Source organism: Pelobates fuscus, chromosome 9 (genome assembly GCF_036172605.1).
Source record: "Pelobates fuscus isolate aPelFus1 chromosome 9, aPelFus1.pri, whole genome shotgun sequence".
Lineage (NCBI taxonomy): Eukaryota > Metazoa > Chordata > Amphibia > Anura > Pelobatidae > Pelobates > Pelobates fuscus.
The window spans coordinates 50,167,462-50,193,635 of record NC_086325.1 but is presented as its reverse complement, the minus strand read 5'-3'; the positions used below and the strand labels follow the sequence as shown (position 1 = coordinate 50,193,635).

Genomic DNA, 26,174 nt, shown 5'->3' with positions numbered 1-26,174 from the left:
ATTAAAGAGACAAAATAATCATCAAAACAAGTTTAGCTTAATGAAGCAGTTTTGGTGTACAAATCATGCCCATGCAGTCTATCTGCTCAATTCTCTGCCATTTAAGAGTTAAATCATGTTGTTTATTAAACCCTAGGCCCACCTCGCTGCATGTGACTTTCCATAACACTTCCTTGTGTTTCTTATGGTCCCCCCAACTCCTTTGCATGACTCTTACTTCCCTCCATTCCCTTTGTGTCTCTTTCTCTCCAAGCCCCTTTGTGTGTATTTTACTCCATTCCTCCCCTTTGTGTCTCTTACTCCCACAGCCCATCTGTGTGTCTTTCTCTTCTTCCCCCCAGCCCCCAGTCTCTCTATTTATCTCTTTCACCCATTCAGCCCATTTGTGTGTGTCTCTTCACCCCAAGGCCCTCTGTGTGTCTCTTTCTCCACCCCTACCCCCTCTGTGTGTCTCTTTATCCACCGCCAGCCCCTCTGTGGGTCTCTCTCTCCACTGCCAGTCCCTCTGTGTGTCTCTTTCTCCACTGCCAGCCTCTCTGTGTGTCTCTTCTCCCCAGCCCCTCTGTAAAGAGTCATCTAATGTTTATGCTTCCTTTATTGCAAATTCTCATTAATTTTGAATTTATTATCTCCTGCTCTGTTAATAGCTTGCTAGACTCAATATGAGAGAGTCCTTTATGTAATTAAAGTTCATTTTATAGAGCAGGTGATAAGAAGTTTTAAAGTAAGTTACATTTGATTGAAAGTTAAACCATTTTGTTTTAATGCAGACTGTGTCAGTCACAGCCAGGGGAGGTGTGGCTAGGGCTACATAAACAGGAACAAAAGTGATTTAACTCCTACATGGCAGTGAATTGAGCTGTGAAACTTCAGAGGCATGATCTCTACACCAAAACTGCTTCATTAAGCTAAAGTTTTTTTAGTGACTATAATGCCCCTTTAATCTCAAATTGTAGGCTAAAATAACCAAACTGAAAACATAGCTTAGTTCAGTTTGGCTATTTTAGACAAAAATCTAAAGTTCAGTTGGAATTCACAGAATTTCACATTTTAGTAAATTATCCTACATATGTACTAATTCAGGAGTGTTAAAATGCATATTTTCAGACTTTAATGGTACATTCACAGCCTAGCTAACCTGTGGCAAAATTCATGACAAGTGAGAGCACCTTAGTATGCAATAACTTGCAGAATTTGCTCAACAGATTATTGGGAACTTATTATGCCAGGTACAACCGTATTTATAATAGCTACTAAGGCTATAATTGCATAATCTATGATAAGGATAAATGATATGATTAAAGGGAAACGTTTAAAATAAAAAGTTGGGGGGTAGACACACTGAGGGGCTTGGGGGAGAAAGAGACACACAGAGGAGCTGGGGTTGGACAAAGAGACACCCAGAGGGCACGGATGTGGAGAAAACAACACACAGAAGGACTGTAGATGAGAAAAGTAAACCAGAGGGGGCTGGGGAGAAGAGACATACAGAGGGGTGGAGGGAAAAAGAGACACACAGAGAGGCTGGTGGTGGAGAAAGAGACACACAGAGGGGCTAAGGGTGGAGAAAGAGCCTCACAGAGGGACTTGGGGTCAAGAGACACACACAGAGGGGCTGGATGGGAGAAAGAGATAAACAAAGGGGCTGGGGGTGGGGAGATAAACAGAAGTGCTGGGGGGAGATAAACAGAGGGCCTGGGGAAGGAGAGAAAGAGATACAAGGCTGAGGGAGTAAGAGACACAAAGGGGCGGGAGGGAGTAAAAGACACACAAAGGGGATGAAGGGAAGTAAGAGTCACACAAAAGGGTTGGGGGGACCATAAGACACACGCAAGGAGGGTGTAAGACACACATAGGGTAAAATGGTTGCTAACATACACTGAAGGAGGTGTAAGACACAAATTGGGGATATAATACACTAAAGAGGTTAAGACATTGCAGAGAGGTGATATGAAACACAAAATAAATTTAAAGATGGGGTTAATTGTCACCAAAGCTTACAGTTTCAGCTCTAAAAGAAGACTTTGGGGTTAATAACTTTGGGGACCTCCTGGCACCATAACAACATAATTCTGATTAAGTTGTTGAAATGCCCGGAGTTTCCCTTTAATCCTGCATCTTTGGTTTTTACCCCAATTTTAGAATCTACAAGAAAATTCTGACAGTGTTATTACGTACCTAAATTGTGAATTGTCAAGAATCCATAGTGAATTTTACATTTTAGGCCAAAATAGCTCAATACCTTTGACAGTTCTTCCAATTTGACAATATTGGTCTAAAAATTTATTTCAATTATAAATTCTAACAATTCACTCTTTAGGGAATATCTCTATTAGAGTTTATATCTTACTCTATACAGAGGTGATGGTAATAAATCCTCCCATTTACTAAGTTTATAATTATAATATCTGTTTTGGAATCTTTGCTTGAATACCGGTGTCTTAAATCCTTAAAGAAACACTCCAAGCACCATAACTACTACAACCCGCTAAAGTGTGTACGGCACCAGGGCTGCTCTGACACCCTTCCAGGGTAATTAGTTAAATTTTTTGCAAATGGTTTGACAAGTTACCTGGGGTTTTCTAGGCTCCAGTCACCTCTTCTTTGGCTACTGAAAGCTCCCTGCATTGAGCTAAGCCCAGCAGAGCAGGGGTTAGGCAATTGGCTAAAAGAGTATAACAGATACTCAGCCAATGAGTTGGTTAAACTATTGGAAGCTTCTAGCAGGATTTTCCATGTCCAGAATAAGCTGTGATGGTGCCTGCAGACCTTAGATAAGTTGTCAAATTGTTTACAAAAGATTTGATCACTTTTCCTGGAGGGTGCCAGGGTACGTCTGTCACCATAACCACTTCAGTGGAATATGGTTAGCCTACATTTTGCCATTTGCATTTTAATTCAGTAAACCTTTGGTGCTTATTAATTCCTTTTATAAGTATAAAAATGATTTTTTAAAAAGCTTAATCAATGTGCATGATTTTAATACCGTAAGTACCATACTATTTAAACATTTAGGGAGGGTCACATAAAATCTCTTTTTCTATCCAGTTTTAGAGACCACCATAAACTATTTGGCAGACCCTACATTTATCAATCTATCAATAGTCAACTACCGTAGCAATACGACAAATGGGATACAAGTACGTTCTAACCAGTCCACGGGGGAGTCTGAAAATGATAGCCCATTAACTTCTTCTGACCATAGCTTGGAGATTGACTCTGGGGAACACAGTCCACAAACTGTGGGTATCAGAAACAGGTGTGTTTGTGATGACAGTACAGTTTAGCCTGCTAAGTATGTGTGTACGGAAGCTCAGAGAGGCCATGTATTTGTATTTATTTTTTCTGACCCCCTGAAATAACAAGTTGTTTTCTCGAGATAACAAATCGGAAAAAAAATGAAAATACATGGCCTCTCTTGGCTTCTGTATGTATGTACCCATTAAGTATTTATTTATTAAAATGCATTAAATATCCTTTAACAACATAAAATGCAAATGTTTGTTAGCTTCTTTTTGATTATTGTCATTTCCAGGTTTTGGATCTTTGTTAAAATAAACTCTATTGGCATGTCCTATATAAGAGAAGGATAACTGAACAGACCTGTGTTGTTTAATCACTATGTCGATTGTGTATCCAATTATTTTGATAAACACTATATGTTGGAAAAGTGTACATATGTAAGGTTTGTTGTAAGTCAAGATTTGATTTTATTTAATCAGTTTTTGTGTGCAGTGTTCTGTTTTTGTGTGCGTGTGTATGTGAGAGTGTGTGTCTGACAATCAGTGGTCGGTCCAGGTTTGAGAAAATCTACATTGCTAATGCAGAATATGTTAATTCAGCATTTCAATTTGACCAAAATGTGAGCAGTCCCTTGACACCGCACAGAGCCACAGTTTGATATTAAAGGGACACTATAGGCACCAAAACCACTTTAGCTTAATCAAGCAGTTTTGGTAGATCATGATAATAAATCAAATTTTTTATGCAGCCCTAGTCACATCTAGTGCAAGTAATGTGCACTTCTTTTAAAGTGAGATCAAATGTTTACACTGCTGTTTAATTTAGAATTTCTTATCTCCTACACTGTAAAGAGCTCGCTAGACCTTTCCAGAGCCTATTGTATGTGATTAAAGTTCAATCTACAAGCAGGAGATAAAAACTTCTAAAGCTAGTTAACATCTGATTGAAAGTGAAACCTTTTTTTGTTCATGCAGAGGAGGTGTGGCTAGGGCTGCATGGACAGAAACAAAAGGATTTAACTCCTAAATGGCAGAGAATTGAGCAGTGAGACTTCAGAGACATGATCTCTACACAAAAACTGCGTCATTAAGCTAAAGTTTTTTTGGTGACATGTTTGTGAACAATTCATATGTGACTGTTGTTTATTTCTAATTGTATATCTTATGCAATTCCCTTACAGAAAAAAAAAGATTGAAAAAGGTAAAGTACATAACCTCAACATTACAACTAATAGTACATTGGTTTTTACATTAGTACATTTGGTTTCACTTTAGCCAACAACCAATCTCATCTGTGATGTAGTTACACAATACATGGCATTACTAGAGTTCAGTGACACAAAACACAACATTTACTGGAAAAGGAAACAAGGGAGAGGAACAAAACCTGTGTTATTGTTAAAGTGCACTGACTCGCTAAATGAGCGTTAGAACAGTGCACTGCAAGCCGTCCCAATAGATATGTTGATAAAACGTGACTGATCTGAGAGCAAGGATTTCTACCTTCTGTGTGTTAATAGGTTAAAGGTGCGCATCACACTTATAGAGTTATACACCAAATGGGAAGTCTTTGTATTTTCAATGGCCTTCAGACGTACTGGGAATCTAACAGGTGCAGCTGCAACTGTCTCACACATTAAATGATATCTGCTGTTTCAATTTTGAAAAATAAATAATATAATATAGATAGGTCTTAGTGCAGGTTAGTAGGAAATAACTTAGCTGATGTTTAGTTAATTTAAAGATACGCTCTAAGCACCAAAACAACTTTTTCTTAATGAAGCAGTTTTTATATATAGATCACGCCCATGCAGTTTGATAACATTTAGGAGTTAAATCACTTTGTTTCTGTTTATGCCGCCCTAGTCACACCTCCCCTGGCTATGATTGACAGAGCCTGCATGAAAAAAAAACTGGTTTCACTTTCAAACAGATCTTAACACAACTGTGTTTACTTTAGATATTCTTGTCTTTTGATCTGTGTTGTTGTTTTTTTTATTTGGGATTCTTTGCTGTATAACTCAAGTGTTCTTCTTATCTTTAAATTCTAACCAATCCTTAGTCTTGCTGTGAACTAATATTAAATGTAACTCTGCAGGTGTGGAATTTAGATCTCTAAGCTTAAGGAGCGGCGATTTGACTGATGATTCGGAAAATTCCAGTGAATCCGTGAGTTATTAATGGAAGCCGTATTTATCTATATAGTCCACATATATATATTATATATGTAATACTAATTGCAAATATATATGTATATATATATATATATATATATATATATAAATGTAAAACGAAATGTATTTTTAGAATAAAATAGAAATCTCCAAAGAACTGCACTCCAGAGGGCTTCGTAATAAGTTTTAGAATTGGTCTTGATAAAAGTCCTGGTGTGAGGACTGAAACATTGACATATGTGACAAAATAACAAATTCTGAAACTTATTATGAAGCCCTCTGGAGTGCATTTCTTTGGAGATTTATATTTTGTTTGGAATTTACACCGAGGGAAGACGGGAGAGTGAGTGCTGGGCTCTTGGTGAATATATTAATATATCTACATATATTAATATAAACATACACTTAGAATGAAAGTGTGTGTCAATAAATATATAGTGCAGAGAGCCCTAGATGGATTTTTTTTCTCACAAGTAAATCGGTTAATCTCATAAAAGCAGACATTAGGTTGTTAGAGTAGGCCCTGCTAAAAATGGGTTACATTGACGTTGTGGCAGGCTTATGCAAAGTATGATCATATACTGTAACTAAACCCCCATTATTCTTGCCTAGATTAGGTGTTTTTTTTTTTTTTTTAAACTAATAAAATCTGTAAGCTTTGAAGTGGCTGTTTAGTGGATGAGTGGGTGCGCTGGACTTGTGAGATATACCTATAAATATAAAAAATATTTTTAAATTTTATTCTAATTTCATTCTAACTGTATTTTGATATTAATATATTCGTATAAAAATACATTTCAAATCGAATTTTATATATATATATATATATATATATATATATATCTACATCCCCAGAGAAATGCACTCAGAGGGCTTGTCATCTTGTGCAATATATTCTTTATTTGTGCAAAGGTACAGTCAACGTTTCAGTCCCAGGGTCCCAGTGACCTGCCTGACAACCCAGGCAGATACTTTCCAAAACACCATGAAACCTGCTTTAGTTGTCAGACTTCACTGAACACAAATATGAGTGATTTAAAACAGTAAAAAGTATCACGACAATGAGATCATCAGTAAAAGTGCAGTTTTTGTGTAAAAGATGCAAAAAACAAATATGAACGCTAACTTTGGCCAGTGTTTGTGACTAAGTGGCTGCTAAGAAAGACTGTACATAACCCATTTTGAATACCATGGGTTGTCTACTTTTTCAAATGGTATGCCATGATGGGGTCATTTTCATTCCTGGGTGGCCATATGGTCTCAAAGACAACATAGCCAATAGACATGTGCAATTCGTTTCGGTCCGAATATGAATTCGGACGAATTTCGGGCAATTCGGACATTCGGGTACTTCCAAATGTCCGAATTGCTGAAGTTCCGAAGATGCCGAAGTTCCGAAGATGCCGATGTGCCGAAGTGTCAAAGTGTCAAAGTGCCGAAGTTCCCAAGCACAGTATTGCCTAAGTACTAATATACTTACCCAGTGAAAGAAGAAAAATGTTACATTGTATACAATTTTAAATAAAAAGTATACAAACATAGCCAGGATTCAGCTGTAAGTAAACACTTACAACAATCAAGTAACATACATTCATATAAAATGTAAGTTACTTGGCCAGTCAATGTAATGACAGGAATGAATAAGTAGATAACTCCCTAATTCCCACGGTATTAGGGAGCTATCTACTAAAAGGCTGAAAGACCTAAATTGGTCTTTCAGCCAAGTTTACTAATACTAAGTAAAGATTACTTAGTATTAGTAAATTATGCCCCTACTCGCTATACCGCGAGTAGGGGCATGTCTATTAAACAGTGAGCAGCACTGAGCAGCCTGAGCCGTGGGTGGGGGCCCTAAAGTATAATAAGGGGGGGACCTAATGTCCTCCCCCCTGGCCCCCACCCCTGAGCGGCGGGTGGGGGCCCTTAATACTAAAAAGGGGGGGACCTAAGGTCCTCCCCCCTGGCTCCCACCCCTGAGCGGCAGGTGGGGGCCCTAAATACTAATAAGGGGGACCTAATGTCCTCCCCCTGGCCCCCACTCCTGAGCAGTGGGTGGGGGCCCTACAGTAAAATAAGGGGGGGACCTAATGTCCTCCCCCCTGGCCCCCACCCCTGAGCGGCGGGTGGGGGCCCTAAATCCTAAAAAGGGGGGGACCTAAGGTCATCCCCCCTGGTCTCCACCCCCTGATCGGCGGGTGGGGGCCCTAAATACTAATAAAGGGGGGACCTAATGTCCTCCCCCCTGGCCCCCACCCCTGAGCGGCGGGTGGGGGCCCTAAATACTAATAAGGGGGGGACCTAATGTCCTCCCCCCTGGCCCCCACCCCTGAGCGGTGGGTGGGGGCCCTAAATAGTAATAGGGGGGGACCTAATGTCCTCCCACTGGCCCCCACCCCTGAGCAGTGGGTGGGGGACCTATAGTAAAATAAGCGGGGGACCTAATGTCCTCCCCCTGGCCCCCACCCCTGAGCAGCGGGTGGGGGCCCTAAATCCTAAAAAGGGGGGGACCTAAGGTCGTCGTCCCTGGCCCCCACCCCTGAGCGGCGGGTGGGGGCCCTAATTACTAATAAAGGGGGGGGGACCTAATGTCCTCCCCCCGGCCCCCACCCCTGAGCGGAGGGTGGGGGCCCTAAAAAAAATTTCCCCCCCAGGTGACTAGGGGTCCCCAAACCCCTAGTCACCCCCTCCCTCCCCAAAAAAATGATCCCCCTACCTACCCCCCTCACCCTAAAAATAATGAGGGAGAGACCTTTAACTAAGAACCTGAAAAAAAAAAAAAAAAAACTTACCATTCGATGTTTTCTTTCTTCTAAAATCTTTTTTTTTCAGCCCCAAAAAAGGGCAAATAAAAAACCATAATAACCGACGCAATAAAAAAAAAAAAAGAGCGCAAAAAAAAAATCCTTCTTCACCCATGGAGGGCTCCGCGTAGACTGAGCTCTGCAGGGTGGGGCAAGGTTTTTAAAGCCTTGCCCCGCCCTGTAATTAGTCTTAGAGCACTCTGATTGGTGGGTTTAAGCCATCCAATCAGAGTGCTCTGACAGGTAAATGAAGAGACTGACAGGTAAGTCTCTACATTTACCTGTCACAGCACTCTGGTTGGTTTGAAATCCAACAATCAGAGTGCTCTGTGTCATTTTACACAGCGTGGGAAAGTTCTTTGGAATTTTCCCACGCTGTGTAATTTGACTCATAACTCTCTGATTGGTTACTTAATCCACCAATCAGAGAGTTATGAGTCAAATTACACAGCGTGGGAAAATTCCAAAGAACTTTCCCACGCTGTGTAAAATGACACAGAGCACTCTGAATGGTGGATTTCAAACCAACCAATCAGAGTGCTGTGACAGGTAAATGTAGAGACTTACCTGTCAGTCTCTTCATTTACCTGTCAGAGCACTCTGATTGGATGGCATAACCCCTTAAGGACACATTCCTTTTTATTCCAGAGGTTTGGTCCTTAAGGGGTTAAACACACCAATCAGAGTGCTCTGAGCCTAATTGCAGGGCGGGGCAAGGCTTTATAAGCCTTCCCCCGCCCTGCAGAGCTCAGTCTGCGCAGAGCCCTCCATGGGTGAAGAAGGATTATTTTTTTTGCGTTCGTTTTTTTTTTTTTTTTTTTTTTATTGCGTCGGTTATTATGGTTTTTTATTTGGCCTTTTTTGGGGCTGAAAAAAGAAGATTTTAGAAGAAAGAAAACACTGAATGGTAAGTTATGTTTTTTTTTACAGGTTCTTAGTTAAATGTCCCCCCCTCATTAATTTTAGGGTGAAGGGGGTAGGTAGGGGGATAATTTTTTTGGGGAGGAGGGGGTGACTAGGGGTTTGGGGACCCCTAGTCACCTGGGGGGGCATTTTTTCAGGGCCCCCACCCGCCTCTCAGGGGTTGGGGCTGGGGGAAGGACAATAGGTCCCTCCCTATTGGTATTTAGGGCCGCCCACCCGCCGCTCAGGGGTGAGGGCCAGGGGGGAGGACATTAGGTCCCCCCCTTTATTAGTATTTAGGGCCCCCACCCACCGCTCAGGGGTGGGGGCCAGGGTGGAGGACATTAGCCCCCCTTTATTAGTATTTAGGGCCCCCACCCGCCGCTCAGCGGTGGAGGCCAGGGGGAGGACCTTAGGTCCCCCCCTTTTTAGGACTTAGGGCCCCCACCCGCCGCTCAGGGGTGGGGGCCAGGGGGGAGGACATTAGGTTGCCCCCCTTATTTTACTGTAGGGCCCCCACCCACTGCTCAGGGGTGGGGGCCAGGGGGGAGGACATTAGGTCCCCCCCCATTACTATTTAGGGCCCCCACCGCTCAGGGGTGGGGGCCAGGGTGGAGGACATTAGGTCCCCCCTTATTAGTATTTAGGGCCCCCACCCGCCGCTCAGGGGTGGGGGCCAGGGGGAGGACATTAGGTCCCCCACTTATACCAATTTGGGGCCCCCACCCGCTGCTCAGGGGTGGGGGCCAGGGGGGAGGACATTAGGTCCCCCCCTTATTAGTATTTCGGGCCCCCACCCACCGCTCAGGGGTGGGGGCATGAGGGGAGGACAATAGGTCCCCCCCCATCGTTTTACTTTAGGGCCTCCACACGCCTGGGGAATTGCCGAAGTCCCGAAATGTTAAAATTCCAAATTTCGGAATGCCGTACCGAACCGAAAATTTTCCCCATGCACATGCGTAATAGCCAATCTGGCAAATATCAATCTGCAAAAACATAAAAGGGGAAAGCCATATATGTGACCCTGTAACTTTCCAAAACACCATAAAACCTGTACATAGGGGGTACTGTTTTACACGTGAAACACCGCTAAATACAAATATGTGTATTTTATTGCAGTAAAAGCAAACAGAATTATGACATTCACAGTTAAAATGCTGTGTAAAACTATGAAAATAAAATGTCTCAATTTCTCACACTTTTTTAGATTTTATTAATATTAAATTATGCTTAATATATAAATATTTAATGTGCAATGAAAGCCTTGTTTCTCCTGAACAAAATGATATATAATAAGTGTGGATAAATTTAAAATAAAAGGTGAATTACGGTTGAACAGACATATAGGGCAAAGGTTTTGTTTACATTTTATTTCGATCAGAACTTGTACACTTGCCTCCGTCCTTAAGTGGTTAATGAATAACCCTGTATGTATATATATATATATATATATATATATATATATATAATATATATATATATATATATATATATATATATATATATATACATATATATATTAATATAATGAGTTGATGTTTTTTCTTGCTTTTTTTTTAAGGCAAGCTCAAGTGATTCTGAACATTCATTATGTAGTCTATGCTGTCTGAAGTGGAAAGAGGAAAAATGGCATGCCACCATCTTTGAGGTACTGGCAAATATATCATTTTTTATTTTTATTTTATGACCTTATGATGATTTCAATTAATGCAGGGCGCAGATCAGATTTGGCATCCCGTGGTGCTACCCCCTTGTTTAAAGGGACACTATAGGCCACTTAGAGCTCATGCAGAAGATTTACTTCCGCTGGTATATGGTGCCAACACGCTTGGCGAAAATATATTAGGGCACATCAGATTTATTTTGGAGATGTGAGAGAGAACCCGGCACGATGCACCACATATGGTGGACATGCACCCATCTCAGATCCTTTTGGATAATGGTCTTAAATACAATCTCAGAGATACACACAGACAAGCATCACACTGAAGCCAGAATTGGCTCTATTATTTTTTGGCCTGGATGGCTTACCCAAAGGAGAATCCATCCTAATATATAATGCACTTATAGCTGCCCTCACACTACTAGCCAGGACGTGGAAATCCACCAGTGTCCCCTCCAAACAAACTCTCCTACAACAAGTAACAGTCAACCTGGACTACGAAAACGTAGCTAGAAAACAGCTTAAGTCTCATCACAATGTGAAAAATCGTATAAGCAAACTTGAAGCATTTATGCAAATACAGTGACTGCGCGTGGCCTTAAACTGATCTAGCAATGCAACAACTGGAGGAGATAAGGGAAGATAATAATCAAAATTAAGAAAAAAAAACCACACCAAACCCCAGGGGACCACATACTATGGCCTACTGTGGCATAACAGATAATTAGCATTCTCTAAAAGTCTAGCACACAGGATGACAACGCGCATGAACACTGACATGTAACATGGCGCAACCTCCCACACGCAACCACATCAGCAATGTAGACCCGACAATGGTCGAATCACAAAGATAGCAAACGCACCAACTAATATTTCAGAGTCCCTACAACTGTCATCCCATAGTCACCCACGAGCCATAACCTGTAAAAGGTTCTACTTGTACATGGTCTCAGACCACACAGCAGAGATAACACACAACAACCCCACAATAGCGGAAATGCAGCGCCCTTGCCGCTAAAATGCTCAGAAAGCCACATGAGGCATTTAGGCTCTCCTCCCACACAAGACATAAAAAAACGAGTCTGCAAAAAGACGACAAGGACAGATAATACGTGATTTCATGAACCACATCATATAAATATGTACCTCATCATCATATGGGACACAAGGAAACAGTGCTAACACCTAAAAGGGTGTACCTCACATACACATACAAATAAAACAGCAAACAAAATATAACTTATACGACTCCATTGTGAAGTATAAACTAAACAGTGGTATAGCACAAAAGGATATAGAGGATACAACCTGTGCAACAGGATGTGATCTATGGAAGATCTGGAAATATAAAATCACATATAGCGAAGTATATAGAGCTAAAGTGAGTAAATCCAGGAGGTAGAAAACTTACAAAAGAACAAAAGAATCAGTCAAGCCATGGCGACTGGGACAGAAGCGCTGAGGTTTTCCCCAGTTCCAGCTAGGAAGTGGTACTTTCTAACCTCCAAATGTAGCTTGTATCCCCCACTACAGTCCCTACCGCTAAAATTCAGGCCATATCTCCCCACTACAAATTCTAACACCACTACTATAGCCTCCTAATTCAGTTGATTGAGGAGATGCTGATTGGCGCAGCACATCATTTTGCTGCGCATGTGCAATAGCCTCCCAATGCTGTCTTATAAGAAAGCGTTGGCTTCGCTCAGGTTGTCAAAATTGATGATTTCAGTCATGGAGGCAGGACCAGCCTTGGCAAGACCAGTACGGCACGGTAAAAAAAATGTGAATTTAAACACCTTTTTACTGAGATTAGAGGGGGACTGGGAACCTATATAGTTAGTTTAACACTAAAAACAATACATGTTTGTGTTCCTGACGCTATAGTATTCCATAAAGATGTTTGAAACCATAAGAAGAAGTTTAAAGCGATGTCTATCATCGTCCTGAACTGGCAACACTCCTAAAAGACTAAGAACTGCACCCCCTTGATATGGCCAATAAAAGACTGAAATAATGGCTTTGCTGGGGTTAATATGAGAGAGAAAAGCTTGAGGTATTGTCAGCATACTGGAATTACATCTACACGTACATCATTCTTGAGGCATCATGCCCTTTTTTCAGAAGTAGCCTAAATGTCTCAGTTTTGATAGAACACAGTTATTTACTGTAACAGAACATTACAATCCCCTGAGCCCTGTGGAATAATCAAGGGAATTGCAGTGTAAATCATCTGTTCGGTAGTTTGATTCGTTTCCTTGTCAGTATATTTCTACCGAACACCGGACCACCTTGGTATGTAATTAAGGAGTACTTTACCTCCCAGCTTGTTTCCAGCCGTTCGTATCGTTTAGCACGAACTCCGTGTGTAAAATATAGGTGGCCGCCATTTCGGGACTTACACGTGTTCGCGGCCATCTTGCGCACGAACAGCGGTGTTTGCCTGTGAACGCATGGAACTAAAAACGGATACGCAAACAGGCAAGCACCGCTGAGACCTCCATACAACCGTAACTTCGTGCTGGAACTACCGAACAACCGGCCGTTCGGTAGTTATATTTAACTTTCTATGGGGATTTCAGCGAACACCGAGATAGTTGTGGATGGCAAGGATTTCGTGGAGTTTTAATAGGCGAACGGAGACCGACCGCAGGGCCAAAACTTGTGGAACTCTTTTCGGCTAGAAAATCTGTGCGGTCGGTCAAAACTTCAAGGACCCATAACTCCCGAACCCCTCAACCGAATGAGCTGAAATTTGGACATGTTGTTCCCCTAAATGAAAGCTATCAAGCGGTGCTGGACTTAAAGGTGTACCCCCTGTTTTTGGGGTACATCCAGAACTTGGGTAAAAGTGTGTATGTTATAATTATGTTATATGTTTATCTGAGGGGAGGAGACGTGGGGGTTGTACCATGCATGTAATTGGTTATTTTCAACCTCCCCCTGGGTGTGTTCTGTTTGTACCTTTTTGTAATAAAAGCCAGGCTGGGTGTGCCAGCACCTCAGTTCTTCTTGACCCTTCAAAACGTAGCCTCGTCTCGTTCTTGAAAGGGGATTATTTGGGAATATTACTCTGCTCTTTTTACAGCTGAACCTGACTCTCTCTCTCTGGATATCGTGGATGGGATTATACCAGCTTGACTTCTACACAGCAGCTTGCAGGGAAAAAGACGTCTCCAACGGCAGATACCCTCTCACTACCTGGGTAGCCGTTACATTTACTTATGCTACATTGTCCTGTGTTAGGTAGCAGTGCTAGTGTCTCCAGTATGGACTGATCAGTAAATGACAATATCATCTATACATCTGAAATAAGAAATAGACAGCTAGTGGCCAAAAGGCAACCAGCCAAGTGTGTGTCAGGGGCGACCTGAAAAGGGGGTAACCCTTACATGTGTATTATGAAAAGAAAAACAAAGGGGAAGACCTAGGGGAAAAACAGGGATCACCCCCTCCCCCCCACTGGGTCAACCGACTAGGAAACCCCTACCTTGATGTAATGCTAAAACTTAACCTTTAATGAAAAATACAATAAAATATCGTAAATACAAAAGAACAATACACTTAATAAAAATGGAGGTAGAGGGTGCAGACACACCATGGCGACTGGGACAGAAGCGCTGAGGTTTTCCCCAGTTCCAGCTAGGAAGTGGTACTTTCTAACCTCCAAATGTAGCTTGTATCCCCCACTACAGTCCCTACCGCTAAAATTCAGGCCATATCTCCCCACTGCAAATTCTAACACCACTACTATAGCCTCTTCCGTTGATTGAGGAGATGCTGATTGGCGCAGCACATCATTTTGCTGCGCATGTGCAATAGCCTCCCAATGCTGTCTTATAAGAAAGCGTTGGCTTCGCTCAGGTTGTCAAAATTGATGATTTCAGTCATGGAGGCAGGACCAGCCTTGGCAAGACCAGCACGGCACGGTAAAAAAATGTGAATTTAAACACCTTTTTTCGTCTCATGTGTGGGGGAAAAGGCTGCATCTACACTGGGGATTGCTATACACTGTATACTCCCTTGGCTATAATCACTAAGCTCTTTTAAGAGCTTGTTCTTGCTTCACTCCCTGAAGGAAGAGAGGTTCGGTCTGCAGTGCTTATGGTGTAGAGTGGAGTGCTTGGAGCCCTCGGGAAGCACTAGGAGCATCCATCAACGGAGGTACCCAGTCGGGGTGCCAGGTGATCAGTTACAGAGGCCTTAATCTGATTGGTCAAATTTAGGCTAAAATAACCAAATCCATAGACAAGTTTGACAATCTTCCCATATATACATTTAGATCGTTTCCTATTAATACAGGATGCTGTGACTAAAATGTTACTCAACGTGTCTCAAATCTGATTCTTCTTCTTCATATCAGATGATATTGAAAGGATATTGATAAATATTCTATTTATGTAGGACTCGTGATATAACCATGTTTATAACAGTCATTGTTGATTTATTTTTCTTATTTAAAGCTGAGAGACAATCTATTCAGAATTCTGGTTACCAAAGAGGATGGCGGACTGGTGCTCTGGCATACTGAAAGAAGCATTGATGATTTTTACACGCTGATTGAGGTTTGTAGTGGCTAATTTCACAGGAATATATACATAATATGAATCAAGGAATATTAAACACCAGGAGTAGCCATACAGGAGCCTTAAAGCTGGCAAAGTATTATGGGTGTTGTAGTATTACAAAAGTGTCTTTGTGCATACACGTATGCAGAAACTGTATTTTCTAAAGGATGAAATTCCACACATACACAGTTTGATGCTTTGGGAAAAAATGATATTTATGTTACAAGAAATACTGTATCAGAAGGCAGTAATGCAGTTTTAGTAGTACATATGGAATATGAATAAAATACATTTATTTTGCACTCTCAATTAAGAGACCTTCCCTCAATTTTCAGTTCCTGCCCTTCCACCCACTCCTGTATCCCCTTCCCAATATAATTTTCACATTCCCCAACCCCTCTCTCTTAATTCTCTGTTCTCCAGCCCCCATCCCTGGCCATTTACATTTCATTTCTTTAATTTCAGTATATTCTTCTATATACTCCCAGTATGGCGTGCAAATATTTTCATAGTTCTTGCAGTCCCTGTAGGCTAGAACTTCAAAGCTTTATTGAATATGCTCTGGCTGGGCATACAAAAAGGATGGTGTATGGAGGTCTGTAATTCACTCCCTGTATGTTTAGTGTGAAATCAATATGTACATGTTAACCACTTTCCATGAACAGTTAGAATTTCCTGAAAGTGGATAAAAATAGAAGGGGAACCAGGTAGGTGGACTTAGTTAAAATGTAAGTGCAACATAAAAGGGACACTCTATGCACCAGAACTCCTACAAGTTAATGTAGTGGTCCCGGGGCAAAGAGACTGTACTTGTGGGCTCAGTAGTGTAAATGCTCCCTTTGCTGAGAATAAAAAGGGTTTACCTTGCTGCCTCACACCACCTCATGTGGCTGTCACTTGGACAGCCATTGTGGGACTTCCTGGGTTTGGTCATGCAAAGATTGCAGGACTGATGTTCAGCATCTTCACACTCTGCATGGAGAAGTTGAATGAACACTCCCCAAAGAGATGCATTGACTCATCACATCTCTATAAGGTGATGCTAATTGGGCACAGTAAAGCAATTTCTGCGCATATGCTTTAGCCCCACAATGCTTACCTATGGGGAAGCATTGGATTAGTTGAGATTACCAGTATTAATGGGGGGAGGGGGGGTTAACATTTTATCATATACATTATTTGACAATATATATCCCAAAACAAAGCATCAGGGGAGATGTAGTTCAAAACTGGAGTTCTGAACATTGTATTGTCTACCCCTGCACCATAGTTTAGGAATACTTAAAAAAAAATATATATATATATATATATATTTTTTTTTTGCAACTGTCTCTCATTCAATACTCATAGGGGGTTATGTATATAAAAGTATCTATTCTGAAAAGTGGTGGAAATGTAAAAAAGGAGCAGTGTCACCAATGGAATATGCCTGCTGATATCACTGGTTTCCATGGTAAATGCCCCACTTTTAGTACTTGTCACGGAGCTCCAGTACTCCGACCGAGTACCTCCGCCAAGTCTGCTTCCTTGTAGCTATCAGGGACCCTGGAGCACTTCATACCCAGTCACAGAGGCTTGAATGGGATCACTGTGGGCCTTTTCCAACCTGGACCAGGCTACTATGATTATAGACACACTTTTCATCAGCAGATTATATCCCTTTCCCCAAACACCAGACGACACTTTGTGAAGGTCAAACAGCAACTAACTTTAATAGACATAGCACACATATTTTAAGCCCCCAACAGCCTCATTTACATGCAATAGGTTGATAAGAGCACTATAATACAATGAAAGGTGGGGTCAGACAATAGCAGGGGCTGATGGGAGATTGAGGAGGGACAGGGCAGCTAGTTCATACTGGTCTGGCAGTGTCCCTGGGACAATGCCCTGCTGGGGAAACAATAGGACAGGGAAAATGGGAGGGGGAAAGGCACACACAAGCAATACATTCAACATGCCCTGCACAATACTGGGCACAGGGTGACCAAAACACATGAGGAATCTGGGACGTTCATACAGTGTCTGTCCTCCATCACCAGTGACGTTGACTACCATCACAGTACTTTAGACCAATTTACAGTGTATCCGGGCTTAAAGGGACACTGTAGGCACCCAGACCACTTCAGCTTATTGAAGTGGTCTGGGTGCACTGTCCCTTTTGCACTTAGTGCTGCAATGTTAAACATTGCAGTTACAGGAAACTGCAATGTTTACATTGCAGCTCTAAATCTGTCCACAGTGGCTGTCTACCAGACTGCCATTAGAGGGCTTCCTGGTTTGAAACTGACCTATGTGACACTGGATGTCCTTACGCTCTGCATGAAGATCTCCTGCATCAGATTTTTCCCCATAGGAAGCATTGATTCAATGCTTTCCTAAAGGGAGGTCTAATGCGCGCACATTATCACCATGGGACGTCGGAGGGGGCAAAGTGTTTTAGGTAAGTAAATAAAGGGTTTTTAACCCTTTATCTACCAGAGAAGGGGGTGTAAAGGGGGAGGGAGAGGCAGAGGGAACTATAGTGTCAGGAATACAGCTTTGTATTCCTGGGACTAGAGTATCCCTTTAAATATTTCTGAAGACAAAGTTCTGTTCAAACTGTCAATGCAAAGTAAAGATGTGTATAGTCAAACTTAGTGTTAGAAATAATTAAAATTGCAAGGTAAAGAGCAGCAAAAATATGCATTATTTGTATAAATACACAAAATATTTTAATAAGGTACAGTGATAATAATTAGGGCATGGATAACTGTCAGGTTAATCACTTATGTTACAACATACAGCTAAAGATCTAACTGTTGGCTGCTTTGGTCCAAGACATAATATTTTTCGTTTTTGTTAGAACTTGAAACAATGAGTGTAAAATATAGCAAGATACGCTAATCAGATAGACAGAAAACCTGCTGTGCAAGATGTCTATAATAATTTTCGTTTCTTCTGTGTTTTTTTCCAGTTGATTGATATATACATTTTTTGTATATATAGACTTGGGTCAAAGGCTCGCATCATTAATATACGTCTATATTAAAGGATCACTATAGGGTCAGGAACACAAACATGTATTCCTGACCCTATAGTGTTAACACCACCATCTAGCCCCCCTGGGCCCCTCATGCCTCCATAAATATAGTCAAAATCTTACTGTATTCAAGCCTGAAGCTGTAAATCTGCATGCTGTTAGACTCAGAAAAATAAGCAGTCTGCTGACATGTGGTAGCCTGATCCAATCAAAGTGCTTCCCCATAGGATTGGCTGAGACTGACAAAGAGGCAGATCAGGGGCAGAGCCAGCATGATTCAAACACAGCCCTGGACAATCAGCATCTCATCATGAGATGAACTGAATCAATTAATCTCTATGAGGAAAGTTCAGTGTCTGCATGCAGAGGGAGGAGATACTGAATCACAGGATGCTGTGCACAGTGCTGCCCTGTGCTCTGCTGACAGCAGATCTAAGTGGATGGAGGCATATTATGCCTCCATCAACTCCGTCTCTCTGGTTCACTCTGAGTGACTGCAACTGGAGGTGTTCCTAGCTTTCAATGTAAACACTGTATTTTCTCAGAAAATACAGTGTTTACATGAGAAAGGCTGCAAGGAGCTATAGTTCTCACCTGAACAACCTCATTAAGCTAAAGTTGTTCAGGTGACTATAGTGAAAAGTACTAATACGCAATCTGACTTACGGTTTCTTCAGGTTTATTCTTAGAGTTACGGATACCTAATAAAACAACAAAGGATGTTACATGATCATGGATGTTCAACACCAGATGGTAATTGCTGGACTCCTAAAGGGAGAGTTACATTGTTACATAGCTGTACAAGAGCCAAGAGAGAAAGAGAGACCTTGTGTTCCTTTGTTCAGTTACTATATAGATGTGCCTATACTGACGTCAGAATATAACCCTAGTTCTCATACAAGAAAACCATTGTGACTTATTGATACAATCTGTTACTTATGCCAATCTAGACATCCATACATAATGGATAGAAACATAGAATATGCAATATTCTAAAATGCCAATCTCTGAATTATTTTCTCTTACAGAACTGTCCTGAACTGGACAAAACACTGATTCCATCAACTGCACAAAATCCATCGGCAGGTACAGACACTCAGAAAAGTGAGAATATTGAAAAAGTGCGGCTGTGTGTTGCAGTAAGTCAAATCTTATGAATCTACACAGTGTACTAAAGTAATATTGGTAAACTGTTTGTGTCTAAAAACTACACTTACGCTGACTAAGCATCACTGGAAATGTTGTTTACAAACATATGCAGTGTCAAGGATAGGTACAATAACTTTTTGTACAGACTATGTTAATGGAACAAACAAACAGGTAAATCATTGACAAAGAACTGAAAGAATTTGCCAGAGACTGCAAACCAATTTTAGACAAGATTAAAGGATTGTAATCTTGTAAAGAGTAATGATTTAAACAGTAATGGTAACTCACATTTAACAGAGCTTAGAACTAGCTCAAATAGGCATTGTATCCTGCAGAATAATCCCCACTGGCAGATATCTCCAGGAGATACAATATGTAACAACAAGAGCAATAAACAGAAGACTATAATAGTGTATTTAATTCCAACAATGAGGATATACCAGTATGTATAATAAAACCCAAAAGAAAAATAGTTACTTGCACAATATTCCAAATCCCTGTGCATATTGATATAAATGTTAACTTTCAGCTCCACTCCAATGGCCATTAGATGTAAGCCCACCTGCCACATCAAGGTAAATTGTTAGTGTAGGACCCACCTAAGAGGTTTGCCTTGACGTGGCAGGTGGGCTTACATCTAATGACCATTGGAGTGGAACTAAAAACCTCTATTTATATAAATATGCACAGGGATTTTTAATAGTGCCCAAGTAACTTTTTTCTTTGGGTTTTATTGTATGTATTGGGCTGATGTGTACTACGGTCATTACTGCCGCCCAGGAGTAGTGAGAGTTTGAGGACAGGACTTATTATTGTGTATGAGGATATATGTATAGCAAAGGTAAAACACACTTATATGTAAGGAGCTTTTGTCAAGCTCAGGAAAGCCAGCATATGGAGGTACAATCACCCACCTCAGGATATGGTGTTTGTAACAATGTCTCCAAATGTTGGTCACATATGAAATATAGAAAAAAATATATATATACACTGCTGACTCTATATCGTCAGTGTGAACAAAACAGAGAAATACTGCTTACAATTTTTTTGCGCAGATAACTTTCTCTTAATGTATCCATGTAAAGGCAATCAAAAACTGAATCAAGCCATACATGTAAAGACAATCAAGAGCTGCAAAATGTATTGTAAATGTATAAAACTGTATATAAAACAACAAACAAAAACGTGGATAAAAAGTATTATACAATGCATTTCACATCTATATAGGCTTTTTCACGCTACACTATTGACTCATTGGGTCAGGTACGTAGGGTTATGTCCATCATATCATAGCTACCTGCTCCATCGTCTTTAAATTTTACCAGCCACCACAAGTTGCAAATTATTTAGGTGGGGATGACCTAGATTAGGATTAGGCAAATTTCGGCACTCCAGATGTTGTGGACTACATCTCCCATAATGCTCTTACAGTCATAATGTTGGCAGAGCATCAGGGAAAATGTAGTCCACAATAGCTTGAGTGTCGAATGTTTCCTACCCCCAACTTAGTACTTTAGCCTGACTACAGGGCCAACATCAAGGTCATTTGAATAAAAGAGAGTTATAAAGTCAGGGGTGCATGTAGTGCAGTTAGGTTCTGTGAATTTAAGTAGTCACACATACATGCCCTTCTCACTATTGGTATGAGTAATGTGCAGCTAAAACCTGTGAGTGTAATTGGGATTTCCTCCTGTCGGCATGGTCATGGTAATGTTTAGATTATAAAAAAGTGAGGGAAACTATTGGTTGCTGACGTTTTCATTGTTAGTGTTTGTATCTCGAAGCAAGTCTCTGTGTTATATTGACTGTAATGTGACAAATATGTTTCTTCTAGTTACTAGTGAGCAATATTAAAGAAGATGAAGATGCAGAAGCAGCATTCTTCTTATCACCATTCAATTACAATCAAAAAGAGAGAGAGCTATTTGAAAGCAATCTTTCAGGAGAGGTAAGTGACTGATTAATATATAAACAGTATCTAAAGCTAAAATACTGTAAAATAATTTTCTATGTGCTGCAAAAAAAACACAACAAAAAAACAAACGGTGTAGCCATTGACATCATATGTTTCTTTGTTTAAAGGGTTACTATAACCCTTTTGAGAGGGAGGACCTCTTCTGTGTTGTATGCCGGACTAAGCACTATGGAGAAGGTCCCCCCTTTCAATTAGCTGAAAAACCTGAAAAAAATAAAGGTTTTATTCACCTTCAATCAAGCGCTGGGCAAATCGCTGTTCTTCCACGCCTTTTCCTGAGATCACTGGGGCTCTCATAGAGATATTTGCGATCAGAGCTTTTTGCCAGCTAAGCGCATACGCATGGTCTGGGCCAGCAAGGAGAGGGAGGAGCAGGGAGTGGGAAAGAGGGAGGGGAGGGGAGATCTAGCTTTACACATCTTTAAAGACACATGGTATCTACCTTTGGACATCAGGTGTCAAGATAGCGCCTATTTAAATGCTGGGAGGTTTTTGTTCTGCCTTGTGTAGGGTCTGTCAGATGCTGGGCAGATGCTGAATAATTCATATATATTAATCCATCTTTCCCTGAGCAGTGAGATAGGAGAGTTTATGAGAATGGTAGATCTCCCTCTGGTTCCTATATAATCCCTCCAGCCATGCATGCTAGTGGTCCCTTCCTGTCCTCTTTATGCCCATTGGATGTGGGGTTACCAAATGAAAAGTCGAGCAACCAGTGATCGATCACATGATAATAACCTCATCTGATTAATGCCAGGTTGAGGTGCTTTATTTAGTAATAAAGAAAAGGCTACTGCCAGTGGTCCCTTACTATCCGAATTCATGTCTAACTAGATAAGCAACTGGGCAGCTGACACCAGATAATAAAACAGCCACAATATTATTATTTACACCTGTATCACATACCATATTTATTAGAATCTGTCCTTCTAGGAGGAAAAAAAAAACATTTACTCTTACTTTAAGAAAGGAGACTTTAGCCATCTTGAACCCACCCTTTCGGTTCTCTTGATGTTGGATGTAAGGCTCCTTGCCAACGCGTTTGTCAAGCCTCAACCCATAGCAGGTTGTCTCCACTTAGAACCCTCTATACAACTTTACATGTGTTTCCTTAAATTCCAGGAGCTCTTGGATGAAAGCAGTTCTGATACTTTAAGCATACACAGTGATGGCTCTTCTGAAAGCGATGGAATTGGCTACAGAGGATTGAAAGCAAGATGGTATAAAAAAGGTAATGAAACTTTGCAATCAGAAAAAACTGTCTCCGATGTAAACATAAAATATCAAAAATAATTGTACGATAATTTTTAGAACAACTTATCACATATTGCCCTTTGCCCATTTAAGTGTACTCAAAGTGATTAGGGCATGCTTTCTTTAATAGCAGTGCCTGTTACCCAACTTAATGGAACTCATTTTATCAACCTCGGAAATATATATATCTCATTAAAGAGGTCACTTTTCTGGAATTAACCTCATTGAATAAAACAATAAAAGACATGTATTACTTATGTCAACCTTTTTTTAATTAAATGCTCAATTTTCTTTTAAAATTATATTAATGATTTAGTAAATGGCATCACAATCCAGTTTGGACAAGACAAAGTCATGGCAACCATTGCTAATTGTGACAGACCTCCTGTACTCCAATTGAGTATCTCCGCCACGTCGGCTTCCACTCTGCTACCAGGTACTCTGGAGCGCTTCAGACTTAGTCGACAAAACCTGACTGTGGTCTCGAAGAACCTCTTCCACTGGAGCCAGGCTGCAGTGAATACAACTGTGGAAACCATCTCTCCTATAGAGCTGTGATTATAGCTTTACTTACTATGGCCTTTCGTCAACACATTAGTTGAGTCTGAATATAGGGTGTACAATGATTTTTATTGCACAGATATTTAGACAGAACAGTGTTGACTCTCTCTGTAGGGGGTCCTCCATACAAAACAATACACAGTACAATTGTCCCTCCCTGGCCTCACTCTGTCTGGAGACTTAATTGCATCATCCCCAGTTAACACAATCTGCTCCCTGGTGTGCCCTCGCAGTCCTAGAGGCAGAGCACACAAAAAGTCCACCAGAACTCCCTTTTCCTGGACCATACCCCCACATAACATGTATTTCTGGAAAGCTTGCCACCGAGCACCCTCGCTGTCCAAATAGCTCCCTGATCTGAAAATCTGCCTCAGAATTACAGAGTGTTTAAGTTTTATCGGGTCGGGGCTATTCTACGATTCGGTAAGGAGTTCCAAGCATGCAGTGCTTAGCTACATTCTTCAATAAGGGATTCCCAGTCCTCTGGGGAGTAGAGCTCTCTCCAGTCTTTGGGTATCCTTCAACTCTTTCTTACCTCTCTGACCTCTCCTCCAAATAACGCTTGGAGATCGGGGGACAGAGCGATACCCGCTTAGTCTGGCTGTGAAGCAAATTAAGCATTGCTCCCCTCCCACCAGTGACAATAGCCCCTTTTGGGGGCCCATGGGACCACCCCTATAGTTTGTGAGTAGGAGGCTGGCCTTCAAGCCTCTCCAAGGGTTTGCGGCATGGGAGCTTCCTCCACACTAATGAAAGAGATAAATAGGATTATTGTTTCATTTCTCCTCTTCTCTCTGTATGCTTTCTCTATGCTGACTGTGAGGTGTTAAGGACAGAGAACCAACAGGGAGCTTAGATGGAGACACCAGGTAGCAGGATAAGGAGGTGTGGATTTCTGCATTTAATTAAATTTTTCACATTTCACAAATACACATTTTGTTAATAGAAATACAAGAATAAGCAAACATAATAATTTATGTTTATTTTATATTATTTTATTTAAATTTCTTGGGAAGTGGAAATTCCCCTTTAACCAAAGTAAAATAAATGCACAAAAGTAAAGTAACGCTTATTGACATCTCTAATATTTCATACACAAAATGAATGTAAACTACTGATTATTTAAAAATAAATAGCAGCCCTATTTAACCCCTTAAGGACACATGACATGTGTGACATGTTATGGTTCACTTTTATTGCAGAAGTTTGGTCCTTAAGTGGTTAAAACTACTAGGTTTTTTAGACTCTTTTTCTTTGATCTTTGAATCAGCATAAAAGTACCGCTTACTGTAAATATTTTCTCATTACATTGTATTTTATCTTTAGGCAAAAAGGGAAAACGGTCACCCGCGACTATTGGAAGTGAAGAGGTATGCTAATATATATAAATATATATATATATATTTTTAAATTCAAATATAGTATAAAACGGTATTCAGGGCATGAGAACCATTATGGTTGTCAGGGCCAGGTGGCCCTGGGTGGCCCAGACTGCTCAGGGAGTCCCGGCCCCACATTCCCTATGTGCACATATATATATCATGTTTCACACATATATGTGCATCTGTGGGCCCCAGACAACCTGTACACTGCATGGGGCCCAGCACACCCTATCTTGGAGAGAGAAGAGCAACTAGGAATTGGAGATAGGGTGTGCTGGGCCCCCTGCAGTGTACAGGTTGTCAGGGGCCTGCACCATGCCACCAGACCACCAGGGAATGTGATCTCCCCCCTCCCTGGCCAAGGTAAGATGCAGGGAGGGGGGAATAGAATACAATTTAAAGAAATGATAAACAAATATGCTCCCCCACACACACCTCATCCTTGTGGGCAGACTTAGGATGGGCCCTGTGGGCAGACTCGGGGGGAGGGGGGGTGGCCCTGGGGGACCAGAAATTGAGCTGTGTCAGGGACCCCAAGATTTCTGATGGCAGCCCTAACTGTACTGAGTGTGCAAAGGCATATCATCAGTAAGTAGAGCATTTGCAAGAGGGATACAGGAATTATCAGGTAAGCAGCAAATCTATATAAATTGTCTTTCCATAATCTTTTGAAGTAATGGAACATTGATGAATTACATCTTTAAAAAGAAATACAATAAATAATTTTTAAAAAGATAGAAAGAAAGTGTGGCAGATCGTTTAAAGAAATGAATTACTATAAAATGCAAATACTGCATGCATGACAAGTCCACTTTAATCTATTGTAGAGTCCTGAAACTGGATTAAACATTACGCACAATCATTCTCAAGAGGAACTGAATAACGTATCTGAAAGCCACTTACCGTATATGAGTTTTGATGTTGTTGGTGGAAGTGACGTAAATTCAAGAGATCAAAAAAAACTAGAGAAACAAAGAAGGAAAACTAAAGAACAGCTCCAAAATGAAGCTAAAAAGGCATTGTTTGACTTGATCAATGAAATCTGCACAGGTATATTTAATACGATCGCTGCATTTTCTATTTTAGAATTTTCACAATTCAGACAGATAGGGATACGGGATTAAAAGCCAAATAAACCAGGAATTGGAAAACGCTATATATATAATTTGTGGGAAGACAAAAAAACAAAACAAAAAAACACAAGTACAAATCATGTAAACAGGGGGAAAAAAAGATATACAACGAAAACCAATGGGATTGTGCACTCACACAGGATTAGTTATTAAAGTGAGATAGCTGATCTAGTTCAATTCTCCATGACAGCTATGCTTCCAATTCAGCTACTTTGACCTTAAATGTGAATTCACTTTAAGTTCTTATCTTAGTGAATTTAATAAAGGCAAAATAATTATGATTTTGCATATCTCTCAATGGTATTTTCAAACATGTGTCTTTAACCCCTTAAGGACACATGACGTGTGTG

General features: G+C 40.8%; 1 protein-coding gene across 1 annotated transcript in view; it reads left to right on the top strand.

The window, feature by feature from the left end:
• LOC134572772 (uncharacterized) overlaps nucleotides 1-25,897 on the top strand; it is a 39,557-nt gene extending 13,660 nt beyond the window's left edge. Inside the window, exons 4-13 of the mRNA XM_063431955.1 lie at nucleotides 3,049-3,259; nucleotides 4,424-4,443; nucleotides 5,341-5,411; nucleotides 10,682-10,768; nucleotides 15,244-15,345; nucleotides 19,399-19,509; nucleotides 21,354-21,467; nucleotides 22,617-22,725; nucleotides 24,636-24,679; nucleotides 25,519-25,897. Of these exons, the coding sequence (XP_063288025.1) occupies nucleotides 3,049-3,259; nucleotides 4,424-4,443; nucleotides 5,341-5,411; nucleotides 10,682-10,768; nucleotides 15,244-15,345; nucleotides 19,399-19,509; nucleotides 21,354-21,467; nucleotides 22,617-22,725; nucleotides 24,636-24,679; nucleotides 25,519-25,815 (1,166 nt within the window). The 3' untranslated portion in view covers nucleotides 25,816-25,897. The remainder of the gene's footprint in view (nucleotides 1-3,048; nucleotides 3,260-4,423; nucleotides 4,444-5,340; nucleotides 5,412-10,681; nucleotides 10,769-15,243; nucleotides 15,346-19,398; nucleotides 19,510-21,353; nucleotides 21,468-22,616; nucleotides 22,726-24,635; nucleotides 24,680-25,518) is intronic.
• Nucleotides 25,898-26,174: the final 277 nt, after the last annotated feature.